The sequence below is a fragment of the Strix uralensis genome, chromosome 1 (assembly GCF_047716275.1).
Source record: "Strix uralensis isolate ZFMK-TIS-50842 chromosome 1, bStrUra1, whole genome shotgun sequence".
NCBI lineage: Eukaryota > Metazoa > Chordata > Aves > Strigiformes > Strigidae > Strix > Strix uralensis.
Window position 1 is genome coordinate 53,019,314 of NC_133972.1, and position 16,354 is coordinate 53,035,667.

The window sequence follows — 16,354 nt, forward strand, 5'->3', positions numbered from 1 at the left end:
CACAGTTCAGATGAAAATTCACAGTTCAAATCTAAGTCAAACCTGCAATGAAAGCATTATTTCATTAATTGCATAGATGATGTTATTTGTCATATATAAGTACTTAAAATAATTTACTGTATGTATAATTTCACTGTTCAGACTAATATTAGCCTTTTCACGGCAGAATCCATCTTCAGAATCTACTAAATAATTTGAAATGTAAGTATATTTAAGTAAAGTCCATACTAAAGTGCTTTGGTGAGTACACAGTTCCTAACTGACATTTTGAAGGGTAAAGTGCTTTGCCAAATCAGAGATGTGAGGTCTCACTCTTCTCCCAGTGAAACTTTTTCTGATGGTGTCGGTGGGAGCCATTGCAGACCTATTATTTGGAGTACCTTTGTTTCCATGATCCAAGAAACATAGATGCAGATTTTTATATTTTTGTTGATCTACGTATTACATTTTTAGACACAATTGTGCCTGCAGACACAGTGAAGGGTGGATATAAACAACCTCTGAATTCTTTCTGTGTAAGAGGATTATGTTCACCACTGTTTTGTGCTTCCCCTACTCCATGTCAACCCTGTCCTGTTGACAGGTATGGAAGAGAGATTAGGCTATAGTTTGTCTTGCCCTCTTTGAGTGTCTTACACTTGAAAGACTATGCTGAGTACAGAACAGGGAATAACTGCTGAGAACAGTTTTCCTAAAAGCAGTGGGCCTGTGGCAGACAACAGGAAACAACACACGCACATGCCCATTGCACAAACCAAACTGACAAATCTATCTGTCTATTAAGTATTGCATCTTTTTTAATATATTTTTCAGGAACTTGGAAGTGTGTACAGTGTCCTGGCTGCCATTTTAAATGTGGGTAACATTGAATTTTCTGCAGTGGTATCTGAACATACGATTGACAAGAGCAACATTTCCAATCCAGTAGCACTTGAGAATTGTGAGTGATTTTTCTTGATTTAAGATTGTTTTCCTTTAGTGTTTTGATAGTGAATTTCTTTTATTGCAAGAGAGTTATCTGTGAAAACTGTATTTACGTGGATATTTTGCAAGAATCATTAAATGCTGAAGATAGATTAATTCCAAGCCCACCTGAATTCAAATGCAAAAAGAAAAAAAATTCCATGTTATGCACCTTATTTGACTAACCAGTTCACAGGCATTCAGGAAACATGACTAATACTGCAGATGCCTGAAAAGAAAATCTTTGGAATTTTTCCAAGGTTATTTGAACATTTGATGGAGAACCTCATTAACATGTTGAATAGTTTTTTCCCAGTTTCTTTCTCAGATACTCATTATTTGTTCCTCACATATGCCTGTTGAAATACGGCTCACTAATTCTTTGGAAGTGATACCTTACAGTATAGGCTGCTGGGAGGCAGAGCAGAGTAAGGGGCAAAGATTCTCAAGAAGGTTTGCTACTCTTTCTCAATAATTACAGGTGGGAAGACAATGAAGTCTTCACGCTATCTTCTTACACATTTTCCTGCCATGGATACAAAAGTATTGTGGAACTGGGAAAGCACCACCCCTTTTTTTGGAGCAAAAGGAGGACAGCAGTGGCTTATATGGATGGATTATAACTGAGAGGAGTATTCACACCTTACTACTTACATACTCCTGACATAGTCACCTAGATTCCCTAGCATTTCTCTGTAGACAGTTTGGAGAAATAGCCTCTGCTTTGAGTCACTTACACGTTGACTGCAGTGAAAGCTAGGGAGATTGGTGACTAAATTAGATACTGTCTATTGATAGACAGTATAGATATAGATACTGCCATTGTTTGACATGAACACCCTCATTAGTCATACTTCAAGACTTTGATTTGGCCCTTATTCATAATATATTGCACTTGCAGCTTTGATTGCAAAAATGCATATTTTCCCTTCCAAAATCTGCCTCTGAGCTATGCCTCTGACCTTCCTTCCTAGGTGCATCCTTGCTGTGTATTCAGGCAGATGAACTGCAAGAGGCCCTCACCTCTCACTGTGTTGTGACTCGAGGAGAAACAATTATTCGTCCCAACACTGTGGAAAAAGCCACTGATGTCAGAGATGCCATGGCCAAAGCACTGTATGGGCGCCTCTTTAGCTGGATAGTCAATCGCATCAACACTTTACTGAAACCTGACAAACATTTAAGGTAAAAGAATCTTTTCCAGATTAAAGAGAGGTTTTATGTGGGAATAATATCATCTACACTAGAGTGTTTAATGTTCTCTTCTTCTTTTTCTCTGCTACCTTTATGTTAAAAAAAGGTTTTATCCTATTCATAGTAAGCAGTGAAAATACAGTAGATATGGATAGCACAGGCGCCTGGTGTTCTCCTATTTGACCTTTACTCATTTAACCCTTTGTAAATTACATACTAACTACTTTTTCCTTTATACTTTGTCAGGGTCAACTTTTGACATTCATCTGTTGATTACATAGGTCGAATTCTGCTCTTATTTGCACTTATTTGCTTCAGTCACTGTTGTTATGAGTGTGTTTCATATATGTGTGAGAGTAGTTTCCAAACACATTTACTGAGGTTAATGTCCACCCTACCCTTACAAGGTGACATTTTAAACACAGAGATGAGAAAGATGCTGCGAATGAGGATATAACATATTTTTCAAATTAATCAAAGAAGAAATTATGTGGTTTGCATTGTAGATCCTGTAGGTCAGGGCTCTATGGCTGATAGTAGCAGTGAAAAGGGGCAAACTTATAACTACCTGAAGAGGAATATCAATACTAAATAGCTTTGGTTTGCAAATCTGGATTTTCTGGATTTTTTTTTTTTTTTTTGAAACATCAGAGGAAAGCCAAGGCTGCAATCCTAAAATTTGTCTAAACTTTCAAATATTTGGTTACAGCAGAGCAGAAATAAACAGAACTTTAATCAGTAAGTGACAGGATAAAATTAACGGTAGAAGGGGCAACAACTGCTAGCCTGTGTGCCTCTCTCATGTGCCTGTTACAGAGTCCTTTTCAAACTGAATATTTATTATGCTGGTGAGGAAGGAGAAAGTTCAACCTGAAATGTTCACTATACAAAAAAAAACCCCAGAAATTTGCTTTGGTTTTGTGGTAGTAAAATAATTTATATTTGCTGTTTTCACGTAATTAGACATGAGAAGGAATGGGTCAGACAAATTTCAGCAGTCTATTCACCAAAAATGTAATTTCCAGACAGTTAAAATAGTCACCAAATTCAGGTCAAAATCAATAAATACCTTTGATCCCTCCACAATGAAATGCTTGCATTTTTGAGGTCGACTTCATAAAGAGGTTCAGGTGCTATTCGTGAGTATCTTGAGGCTGGTTCTTCATACCCAATTTCCTACACTTTTTATTAAAAAAAAAAAATTGGTTACAGATAGCCCCTCAAAGGAGTTTTATAGATAGAATGTGATTTTTTTTTTAATTTAGGTAGGAAAAGACACTAATGTCTACTTCAGTTTGATATAAGATTATATCCTCTTAATTTTTTAATTTTTTATTTCAGCAAATAAATACGAATATTAGAGCTTTTTTCCAGTTGCAGAAATGACCACATATCTCTCAGAATGCCTTGGCTAAAATTTAAAAATGAAGTTTTTAGTAGCAGTACTTCTCTGGAACTTAACTGGTAATTTAAATTCATACCACACTCCAGTACTTAAAGTAGTTATTTAGATGCATAAAAGGTCTAGCTATTCGTTCTTTTGACTTTCATGTTAAAATAATCAGTTTTAATTGTTGTGAGTAAACAATATGAAGAAATAGTATTTAATGACAGCAATCTTTAATTTCAAGATGCTGGTGAGTAAAGCCTGTTTTATTACAAGAGCAACAAAAAGAACTGCATGTTGTTTCTGTACTGTAGTCAGCTTTTTACAATAGAATAATAACTAGCAAATATTAACAATAAAATTGCAAATCCGCTATACGCTTATCAGTTGACTTGGTCATTTTGTGATTCAGTGTATCTGGTCTGCAAATACAGTAATGTTTGATGTGCATTTATTGTATTTCAAACAAAAATTGTCTGTTTTTTTAAGAGATATCTAGTTTAGCAAAAATTACTCTGTTTAACTGATGTACAGATTTGGCACATTTTTTCCTTTTGTGAAATAATAATGAAGCTAGTCAGTGTAAAATAAAGATACAACAATAGAAAGTTTATTTAATCTTTGCAGTGGAAACGATGATGGTTTGAACATTGGAATTCTTGATATCTTTGGCTTTGAGAATTTCAAAAAAAATTCTTTCGAACAACTCTGTATCAACATTGCCAATGAACAAATTCAGTTCTACTTCAATCAACATGTCTTTGCCTGGGAACAGGTATGTATGGAATATTTTGATAAAGCTTTAATATTGCTGAACATATAAAACCTTGTCTCAAGAAACTACATTGTTCCTTCTCTGTAATAGGTTGTAAATTGCAGATTATACCAAATGTTTTCTGAGTGTGTATTCTGTGAAGCAGTGCTTGCTACTTGCAAGTAAAATGCCTACATAGAATGCATTAATCTTGAAATTTACAGTATCTAAGCAACATAACACAGTGATAATCGGTTTGATGCAAATGCAGTGTTGTTTTCTTGAGGAATAACGTGAGTGACGTATGATTCTACAGTAAAAAAATAAATGAGTGGTAACATAATTTTTAAAGTGCAGCTTTCATAATAGCTTACTGATAAGCTTAATGAACACTGAAATTCCATTATTAAAAACTGAAAATCTCACAATTATTTTGTTCATATTCAGGAACTAGAGCATCTAAGCTAAATAATGATGGATTTAATTTAAATAATTTGATGTAAAACAGAAAAGGAATAGAGTTGTAATTATAAGTTTTTGAAATTGAAGAGGAGGGTGAAAAGCCTCAAAAAAGGTCATCTCAACTTCGTAAATAATTCCATGAGAAATAAATTAACCATCTTTAAATCATTATTCAGTATTGTTATTTGAAGAAATAACATGTCCAGGAAAAAAAAATAATCGTGCTGAAATCAGAAATACTCCAGAATTCTGTATGAGCAGAACAGTTAAGATTCAAATTTTAGGTGAAATACTGCTTTCTCTGTTTTATTGAAATTACTGGGTTTTATGAAAGGTGATAGATGAAAATCCTCCTGAATACTAATTTTAATTGTTAGCAGAAGAAGAGTATTTTGTCAGTGCTAATCACTGCTTAGTTTAAGGATGAGACAGATACAAGTTTGGAATGTGTCTGTGTATGCAGGTGTGTACATGCGTCAGTCTAGAGGTGTATATATCTATGTATAAAATTGAAAATTTTTTATATGGATCAATGTTTTATCCCATTTCCAATTATTTCAGGAAATGCTGTCTTGCAGTCTTACACCTTGTAGTTGTTTTTATAGATTTATGTGGAAGATTCTCAGTCACAAGTATTTCCTTGTCTTTAATAGCATCTAAAAGTCAGAGAGAAATTAGCCTGAACTACTATAATTACTTAGGTATCTTCTTTCCAAAGTACATAAATTCACACAAAAAGAGTACTTGACTACTGCTGTTTCTAACAGCTGGAAGATGGAAGTAGCACAGACTGCACCACTGTTATTTATTCCTCTCAAATCCAAGCACTGACCAGGTCCCATGGACTTGCATACATCCACTTTGTTCAGATGTTCCCTAACTTGATCCTCCCCCACTGAGGGTAAGCCTTTCTTGCTCCAGACTTTCCTTCTGGTCTCAGGGACCTGGGATTATCAGTCAAGGCCGAGGCAAAGAAGGTATCAAGTATCTCAGCCTTTTCCATGTCATCCACACCCGTTCAGCAGCAGACCATATTTTCCCTACTTGCCTCTTTGCTGCTGATGGACCTGCCTTGGCTTTCCTAACCCTATCCCTGTACACCCAAATATTGTCAATGCTCCTTCTCTTTTTTAATTAGACTTGGGTCCTGTTCAGTGTAATCTGCCTTTATTTGTTTCTAGATATCCTAATACAGAACATTTTGGACAGACATATATTAATGCGGAGGTTTGCGGTGTCACGATCTAGTAGGAACAGTTTGCTGTCCTGCGCATGCCCTGCTGCAGAGGTCGGGGTGGTTATTTTGCTACTGAGCAGATGAGGGGAAAAATGAACTTCTGATTTTGACAACGTAGTTTTCCCATGTCTCCCTGTAGGACATTAGTATGAAAATCACAGACCTTATGGAAGGGGAAGGTGATCTTTATTTACAGAATCTCTAAGTGTGTCAGTCCCACTCATTCTCTCATAGATTTCATTGACTCGCACCCACATAGAAAGCACTAGGAAGTGTGTGTGTGTGTGTTCAGGTGGCCTGGCCAGGATCATTTGTGAGAGCCAGAGAGAATAAGGGACACCAGCTAGCAAGTCTTCATCATGTCTCTTAGGTTTGTTTTGCTGAAATAGTTTTTGGACAGATCCTTTACACCCTTTAGCAATCATCAGTTGTTACAGGGTGGTTTTTTGCCTCAGAACCTTATTTACTTCAGCCTCCGTAATCCTCAGGCAAGGTCATTATCTGGTTTTGCTTTGGAATATATACATCTTTATGCCTACAGTCAGTTTCCTTGGTGGGCTTGTAGGAAAAGGAAGGGCGTTATGTGATGTGCTGTAATGTTGCAGTCATCCTCCTGTTGTCAGATTTAGAGGGTGTTCCGCTTGCTAGCTGTCTGTGCTGTGTTTTTATGTGAGTGAAGGCCTTCTGGTCTTGATGTAAGCAACACTTTCCTCAATTTTATTGCTGTGAACAAACGTTCTTCATTCAGATCACAGGCCATTCTTCTAAGACTCTTTTCTTCTGGTACTTAGACGCACATTTCCATTCATATTTCATTTATACCAGTCCTAATATTCCTATTACAAGTGTCCATATCCTGCCTGTAATACCAACCAAGTAAGATGTCTACTTTAATTTACATGACACTACGCCAGATTATATCAAACTTCATTATATTATCTTGTAGCAGTTTCCAACGATATTACTACAGCAGTGCAGAATGAGCTATATAAATTAAGTTCATGCAAGTGTGGGTGTAAATCCCTCCCCTTTCAGAGCCTGGAAATGACAAATATATTATTCTGCATTTCAACCCAATGGCATGGCATGATTTGCAGTATGATTCATAGTCATTATAAGACATCACTTTTCATTTATTTATAACATGGCTGTTTCAGTTTTACATCACAAGAACAGTCTTTGAGAAAGGAGGTGGCTTCAGAATCTTTTCTGTTCACTGTAAGGACCCTCCTGAGTTAACGCCAGTGATGTACTTTAATTGTAAATACAGGCCCTCCCTGCAGGCAAATAAGAGAAAGCAGGAAAATATAAAATATAATTACTGAATTTTCTATACATGGCAAAAAAGGAAATATTTTCAAAATCATAGGACTGAAATTGTTCTTGTTAATGATACAGAGTATCACTTACGTAAAAGCCAAACAATAGGATGACCCCTGCCCTTTGCTGATGTGTCTGCATGACTTTACACACACATAAGAGTTTGTGTCTTTAACACTAAAAGACAGGAGTTATGTTTAGGAGAAGGCTGATGCCAGCAGTCACCAAGACCTTTATGTTGACTTTTCATTAGTCCAAGCTGACTGTCATGCTGATGGAGCTATCCTGTTGCTCGGGTCCCAGGCCAGTATCTCTCCTCAGCCCTGTGCAATGCTAGACAGACATGTCAGATTGCTCTGTGCTATCTCAGAAATCTCTGGCATGACACTGCATTACACCCTGTAGATCTACCCAAGGAAGACTGCAGAATTTAATTTCTTTCACACTTCTCTCAAGAGAAGTAAAACTTACAGGGACATTATTTCTTCATTTCTTTCCCTATTTTGCCCTGTTCAATTCCATACCACATGCAATTAGATGAAATTTGACATATCTAGTTGGAAGTCAAGGCCTAAATCAGTTGATTATAGTCTAGTTCTCAATTAACCCATGTCAACCTAATAAGCAGTGATTATATAGGAAAGGTGAATAATTTTTTGGCAACTTGAGCAATGAAGCCAAATAGTAAATGAACTCATATGGCTGAATTGTACTTTCAGTGTTGCAGGTGACATGTTTTTAGCATTGTCAATGGTTCTTTTCTGTATCTGAATCTAAAAAGTGTTCAGAGTTTTGCTTTCGTCAAAAAAAAAAAAAAGTGTGGCATACAAAATTATGTCCTCAGAAGTGATAGGAATAGTAGGAAGGAACAGTGGTACTATCAACACTCAGGGTGTCTGCTAGAGCAGTCTGCATCCAATGTGGAGAACTCAAGTCAAAATTAACGGAATTTATTCTTTATTGTTGACTTAATGTTTGCATTTAAGAATAAAGGTTTTTAGGCCTGAATGCAATCTCCTTTCTCTAATTTAACAGAAAGCCTGAAGTGGGGAATATAGTTTCAGATAAAGATAGTTTAGATTCCTGATAGTGGAAACAAATAGATACATCTCTGACTCCACTGACTGGGGAGGAAGTTTGGGCACTCAACTTAGTCACTTCTTTTGTGTGTCTGTAGTTAAGTGGAATGAGTGCTGGCACAAGCTTTTTTTAGGTTAATATTAAGCAAAGCACGACTTTTGCACCTTCAGTCCTGTCCTTCAAGGTGTTTCCTTTACGTGTAATGTACTGATGTAAGTTAATTCTGTCAGCAACATGATTGGCAGGTAACACTCCCCAGCCATATGACCCTCCCATTTCTTTCTCATTTGTGATTCTTCCATAAAAAGTAAAAGGTGTAATGTCAAATACCTAAAACATTTTGGAAAGTGGCAAATTTACTGTCAATTGGAAGGATGCTACTTTTTGCATTAAATATAGGCAATGTTTATATGACAATTATATCTTCTACTTTAAGCTGGAAAAGGTTCATTCTGAATAAGTCTCCTGTGTTCCCATTTAAACCAAAGCGTCATCATACCATGTTCTCAGCAAAATGCCATTACTTTTTGTTTTTATTCAACATAAAGACCATTTCCTAATGCATTTAATAATTCTCTTGTTGTTAAGTGAAACCAGATTGCACAAGCTAATATTGCCCAGTTTTGATCACAGGAAAGATACCATGCAATACTGAGATGAGATAAAAACCCAAGTATTAGTGTAACTCAGTCATTCCTCAGACATCCCATCCATAGGAATACTTTCTAGTGTATTATACTTTAGAATTTCAATGAGAAGCTGCTATTTTAAGGAGCTTTCTTGTCATAAAACGTCATGGGTGATTACAGGATCCTGTAACTGATTCAGCTTATTAATTCAAATAATATCTATTTCATTACAGTTTTATGACGTGCATCATTAAGGGTTTTATCCTTGCTGCTTGTATCCTAATAATATGGTTGAAGACCAGCATTCCATAAGAAAATGTAATGTAGTATCTTATTTCTGAGCCATCTGTCACACTGGTGCCTGGAAGACTCGGTTATCAGCCATCCTCCAGGAGCCCATGGGAGGCGATGGAGTGAACTCCTTCCATATCCTACTGGGCAGATGGCAGCATTACCAAAAGTGTCAGTGCTGACACTCATTCAGTTGTCGAGGTGCAGACACAAAAGACCGAACAGTCACATACACTGCAGGCTTGGAGGTCAGGCCTTGTGCACTGGCCAGGCAGGGAGGGGAGCAGATGTTGCTGTTACAGTGTAGTAGTGCAGATATTACAGATCTCCTTCCAGTTTCAAACAGAACTCTTTCATCAGCTTTCTAAACCAGCCTCACAAGTATATGAAGTTGGTAAAAGTTATTAGATGGGTTGTCTGTGAGAGCTTGTTTGAGGATGTCTGAGTGACACAGAAACACTCTTCTCATAGATTCATCCTGAACAATCTCTTCCCTTTTCCCCCTTAATACTCCTAAGCAGTAACAGCTGGTTTCATGAACATAACATCTGTGTGTTCTACAGCTGTAGCCCTCAGCTAAGCTGTCCCTACTGCAGTGTTATCTTTGGAAGATAACACGGATTCATTCCCTTCCTGCCAGTAGCTTCTACAAGTATATAATTAACTTCTTGCCTATATCAGTGATACATTTATTACTCTTCTGTCTACTCTTCTGCTACTCAGGTCATTGATTAAAATAAAAAGCAAAACTCCACCTGTCCACTGCTCCAGGATTGACACGAATGAAGTTAATGTTATGTGTCTGAGATGAGGAGCCCTCATGGGGCTGTAGGAGAGATTCTTACTGCTTACATCCTTGTACAGGCATATAAACTGAGCCATAATTTATCCTTAGAATGAAGAGTGTCCAGGGAAATTAGATCAATCTGGATACTGGAAGGATTTAGGTATATATTCTGTGTTCTCTTTCAAATGAATAAGCAGATATATTTGGACCTGTTTTTCCAGGACAGTGTTACTGATTTTATTAATTTTTCTGTTTCTCTTCGGCTTAGAGATGAAGAGGTACGGTGTCTAATAACATGTGCTTTTTTGTTGTATACGGCAGTTAACTCCTTTTTGAAATACTCAACGTATTGCCTTCTTCACTCACCCCTGACTGTCATTCAGACTCAAGTGAATGACACATAAGGAGAGGTCTTTCAGGGTTAGAGGTCTCTGAACTCATTAATATTAGCCATCATTCATGTTCATGACACTCTTCTTACAATGAATTCAGGATAGCGCAACTGTAATGTTAACACCATGAATTAATACAACACTTTTATAAAGTCCTATCCTTTGGAAGAGGGATGATTTTTAAAGTAGATCAAAAGGTTTAATTACGTGTTTCATAGCATAGCCTGCACAGGACTGAAGGCAGCCCTGCTATATGATGGGAGCACTGTGCAGTGGATAACTGCTGTTGCATTACATAATGCAGGTAAAAATAATGGACGGGTGGTGGTCCTAGGGCATCTTTCTCTTGGTAAATCTATGGCTGTCCTCTGCCTTGCTGAAGGATTAAAGAAAGTCATTCTTGTATTCTTCAGCTATAATTTAGATTTTTTTCAAGATAAAACCATTGCAACACACTGTGGACACAGCATTTGTTATCAGGTTTTTCTCAGTCTGGTAGAAATCCAAAGATATTTGCAGTCTTCAAGAGAAAAAAAAAAAAAAACAACAACTAAACAACTTTTCTATTGTTTTTTAATCTTGCTGAATACCTTTTCCTAGTTCTTTAAAAGGAATGGAAGTGTTGTAAAGGCCAACCTGGGACAATTTATTTAATTTTTAGAAACTATGTACACCATTCTTTAAATATTAGGAAGTATGCATCATTTTTTTCCACATAAGAACTTTTCCAGGTGTTTGAGGAGGGGGAACAAACAAGTGAAGCCTCTGTAATCTGGTCACTTTTGTAAATCTTGGCCACTGTACATCACAGAGCTGAACAATGAGTTGGGAATGTAAATGTAGTTCTACATGATTAAGAAATATTTTTGACATTGCAGACCACGGAAGCAAATTGACACTGTGATCTCCACTGCAAACGCTTACTTTATCGTCTTCAACTCTGTTTCTTTACTTCTTGCATATTCCTGGAAAACATCTTACTTTACCAAAAACATCTTACTTTACCAAAAACTTATATATCCAAAGGCAAATCAAAGTCTATAGCCTGACAGTGTGATATGTCCCATCTGACATTTGTTTCTGCAAAACCTTGATGTCTTTAGCCCCAGGGCATACTTTTCAGTGTAGTTTTAATTTGCTACAATTGACAGTTTGTGAATTAATTTCTGAAGTGGTTCTGTAAACATAGACAAAGCTTGCCTTCTGTTGTTTGTTACAGAATGAATACCTATATGAAGGTGTTGATGCAAGAGTTATAGAATATGAGGACAACAGGCCCCTCTTAGATATGTTCCTGCAGAAACCAATGGGTTTATTGTCCCTGCTGGATGAGGAAAGTCGATTCCCACAAGCAACAGATCAGACACTTGTAGGTAAGTATATGGTTTATTTCACAGTTTCGCAGGATGTCTCCCTGTTAGATTTCTGTTTGCCATGTCCAGTTTAGGCTATATGCTAGTTATGCTTTTAGCAAGGCCACATTCCAGTGTCACAGTATGTTTGAGGGAGGCATGCATGCAGGGATGGATGTGTATTTGAAGCTGATAGAGAAACATCAAGAGTACAAAGGAACATAAGCTGCTGATCCAGGCTTTGAATTCTCCTACCTTCAGGAATTTTTAGCTGCAGGGCTTGAAAGATAAAGATCAAACTGAGTTAAGACTCTAGGTTCATATGCCAAGAACACTGTTTTCAAAGTTGAGTCATGTTCTGCTCTGAGATTTTTGATGAGCCGTATCTGAACAAGAATTTTAGTACTTTTTAAGGGTAATGGTTGCAAACCTGCCTGAGTGCCTTTCAGAAAATTATGCTTCCTGGTTTTTTCTATTCCGAAATTAAAATTAAAACATCTAAATATGTTGTTCAGATCCTGAATATTTCAGTGCTGCTGAGTAGTTGCAGTTACGGTTGATTTAGTTATTTCAATGGGGTTTCTGCACAGATAAATCCTTGTTTTACTCCTTTTTGGATGTGCAGTGTCAAATGAGAGTTTTAACCAACACCCAATGACAAAACCTAATAACATCCAGTAACAATGCCCATGCTAAAGCAATTATATGAGCTTGTTGTCTTTCTATCCTCATACTTTTTAGTCTACAGTACAGAGGCCCTCAATCCATTGATAAATGTTTCCTCACAGTTCCCCAAGGAATCCTTAGGAAGAATTACTACATTGTTTCATATATGAAGATCAAAGGCTTAGAAGGGCAAGTGATTTTCTGAGATGACACAGAAAGAAAACGGTACAAAATAAGCAACTGATCCAAGAACTCCCATATTCTCTATCCAATGCCTTTTGTTACAGGACAATTATGGTATCTTTGTCCTTAAAAACATCAGAGTCTGTTTCGTGCTGCTGCATTGTCTGAGAAGTCAGGCAATATCCTTAGAGGGATACAGCTTCAGAAGACAATTATTGTACAGTAACTCCAGTAAGATAAGCTATGTGTTTCCTTTCAGAAAAATTTGAAGATAATTTGAAGTCAAAATATTTTTGGAGGCCCAAAAGAGTAGATCTAACCTTTGGGATTTACCATTATGCAGGAAAGGTAAGAGACCTAATGATATTAGTTGGGGACTGTGGAACAGTAGGGCTGGAAGGAAATGGAAGAGGTCAGCTAGGTTGGTTCTCAACCTTCATATATTCAGGCCTGACATGGAAATTTTGGCATTGCCTTACACATCAAAAGTAAATTGGAAAGTTATTTTCCCTCACAAAAAAAGCAATAGCAGGAATGTCTTTTTCTTAAATGTCACCAAGTAAATGAACTGACTGTATTATAGCAGAACCAAAAAATAACCATTATGTAATGCAGCTCGGTGCTCTTCACCCTACTTCCTCAAAGTCCTGTGCCATGCTTGTTCCCACTGCTTCGAATCAGGCTCTAGCTCCATTCTTTCTCCTACCTCCTACACCCCATCAGCCTTACTTCTTAGTTCTATACTTTGTCATCAGCCAGATAGATAGTGCAGGCCCTGCTTTCTGCATCATTTGATGAGCAGTCTTGCCCTCCTGTACCAGGTGACTTGCTGCACATGCTTTTCAGGTGACTTGCTGCACATGGTTTTCAAACTCAGGAGGAGCTGCTGATGCATTGCGACAAGATGCCACTGGTCACCTGAACCTTGCCCTGTGAAAGCAGGAGTTCCTACCTCCTCTTGAGCTCTTTTAAAGGGGTATGGAGTGGGCATTGCTGTCTCACCTAGGAAACAATGTTGGGTCTGTGCAGTGGTGGAACAGCTGGCCTCAGAGGAGGCAACATACTGCCCCTCGGCTGATGGAAGACAATTTGCCACTTGTGTAAGACACCCAGTTACAAGTGGCCTGCAGTAACTCCTCTGAATCTCATCTCCAGCTGAATTACACTTCACCAGCATAGCATACCTCACTGCTGAGAAGCAGAGAGGCAGCTCTCCCTGTAACATTCCCAATACCAGCCACTGAAGATGGGGATTCCACCAGTGCGCCATCAACCCTTTCCAATTTCCAACAAGCTTTTTCATTAGGAAGTTTCTCCTACTGTCTAGTTTATATCTCTGTTGCTGTGATTTAAGTTCATTACTCCCAGTCCTGTTTGCTGTGGAACTGGAGAACAATTTATTTCCTCTTCCTTTACAAACCTTTTTTGTAATTTAAGACTGTTACTGGGTTGTTTTGTGAGGTTTTTTCCTAAATTAAATATGCCAGTATCTTGTACCCTTCACAGGCTAGGTTTTCTTGTGGGTCCTTTACAGCATCATTAAGATAGAGCCCTGGAGGTACATTTTGAGTTAGGTACACCATTCCTGGAATTTTAACAGAGATTTCAATTGCCAATATGCCGTTTGTGATTTTGCAAACTTCCTCTACAATTAATACAGGGATCTCTAGGAAGAGTGGTAAGTCCTGGGTCCAGTACAGCATGATATGAATGGGACAGAAAGATTGTACAATCATATGAATAATCATGTGTGATGTTGTTGAAAGCAAGTGCATTGCTAATTGTGCATTTACACATGTACTGGTGTAAATGAGGACTACAACACACTTGTCCTAGTGATAAATCCACACTGGATTAAGGAAAACAAATGTCTCAAGCTACTTTAGAATGATTGATTTGCTTTTAGTGATCTGCATCATAATGGTTCTCTGTATTGAAAAGTTAGAACTTTCAATGATCAAAAGGAAGACTGTAAACAAGAGAGAGCCTGATGGCTGAAAAACTATTTTTGTATCTTGGTATATTAAAAGCCACATGCCAGAGTGCTTAAATTTATAATTACTTTTCAAAAGCCCAGACTATGCATAAATGCACTTTTTAAACAGGTTCTGTATAATGCAAGTGGATTCCTAGCCAAAAATAGAGATACTTTGCCAGCTGATATTGTGCTGCTACTGCGATCATCTGAAAACAATCTGACGCGACAGTTGGCAACCCATCCTCTTACAAAAACAGGTATTGCTACTGTAGTAATCTTATTCTTCTCTAGCCTTTGTGATGACCACTGCTAGGTTTCATACGACCATTTGTTGATGACATTATACACTTTGTGGCTTAACTTTCCAACCCTAGAATCTATACAGAATGGAGCCCCAGCCATCTCAAGCTGCAGGGGAGGGATTGGTCTGGTGAAGTGCCAAGGAGGTGGTAGAGGCTTCTTTCAGGGTCCTCTCTTCAGGGTAGGGGAGCAAGACAGGGAATGGAGTGCACCCCTTGAGTTGAGGACTGAACAGAAAGGATCAGGTAAGTCACAGGCCTTTTCTGGACAGGGCATATATAAATTACCTGTTTTGTCTCAGTGCGATTTTTCTTTAAAGCAGTAGAGAACCAAGGTTGCGGCCTAACATCTGCTGCAAAGAGTGAGGAGACACTCCTCTATTTCCCCAGTCTTTTAGTCCTTTATAGTAGGTAACTGATGGGGTTCTAGTAGTGAGACTTTCCTCAGGGAGTTCATAAGTTGGGGTGGAGGAATATGACTGGCTGTACAGAAATTACTCCTAAATTGGACCTTAGTTGAACCAGGTCTTTGCAGTGTCCTACCTGCCCATAGGATGATGGGTAAGTCTCCTCACAATCAGTTTGCTATTGTGTTGTATTACTCCCTGTGTGATGGCATTGGTGTCATACAGTAAGTACCTTACAACGTTACTTTCTTGTACAGCTAGATGGGAGATGTAGTAGAACAGAAAAGCTAAATTGGAAGAGCTTGATGGAAATTTCTCTAAAATGTTATCATAGCTTACAGAAACTGAGGTTTTGGCAAAGGTCCTATTCTTCACAAAGGGAGCTTCGCTGGTGGAATGCAAAATTTGCTTTTGAAGGTGTATTTTAAGTCAGTGTTCCTGGGAAAACACTGAGTTCAATGTCCTTGCCTGAACTTTTTAATTTGTTGATATCTGCTAAGATACTAAACTATAACTTCTGTAGAGTCAAAGTCAGGGCCCAACTGGTCCCAGGAACTGATCCCAAGTCTTAGGTAATGTCTTGCAAGATAACTCTGAAGGTTGGTTTATCCTTGTTAGATATTATGAAACACTGTGTGTAGCCTTTCAAAACTCACCCAAACCATCCAGCGATAGCCAACTAGAAGTTAGATTTCTGATCTAAGTTATTCATCTAGAACCAGTGGAAATGTAGAGGTTTACTTAGAGTCCAACCCATCTTGCCTATCTCAGGCGTTTCTCTTTGAATGGGATAAATCTCCTCTGAAGGTGCCTCTCTCCACTGAATACAATGGGGATTCTGTAGACACCTTACTTTCAGATAGGTTAAAGTAGGTGTGAGTAATCTTCTCTCTTTCCTTCCCACCCTGTGATATTCAGCTAAGCCCAAGGGAGGTTTAGCACTTGATATCATCACATAATACATGATGCATTA

At 37.8% G+C, this 16,354-nt stretch overlaps 1 protein-coding gene across 5 annotated transcripts in view; it reads left to right on the forward strand.

Moving 5' to 3' along the window:
• Positions 1–16,354, forward strand: part of MYO3A (myosin IIIA) — a 125,030-nt gene that overhangs the window by 75,619 nt on the left and 33,057 nt on the right. For 4 of the 5 annotated variants that reach the window (XR_012628692.1, XR_012628693.1, XR_012628694.1 and 1 more), the window contains exons 17-22: positions 814–940; positions 1,938–2,148; positions 4,172–4,319; positions 11,716–11,869; positions 12,957–13,045; positions 14,803–14,932. Coding sequence is in view for 2 of the 5 variants with exons in the window: in XM_074866401.1 (XP_074722502.1) it covers positions 814–940; positions 1,938–2,148; positions 4,172–4,319; positions 11,716–11,869; positions 12,957–13,045; positions 14,803–14,932 (859 nt within the window). In the remaining 3 variants the exon portion in view is untranslated. Of the gene's footprint in view, positions 1–166; positions 202–813; positions 941–1,937; positions 2,149–4,171; positions 4,320–11,715; positions 11,870–12,956; positions 13,046–14,802; positions 14,933–16,354 lie in introns of those variants that run through there. The other variant, XM_074866419.1, reaches the window with a different exon arrangement.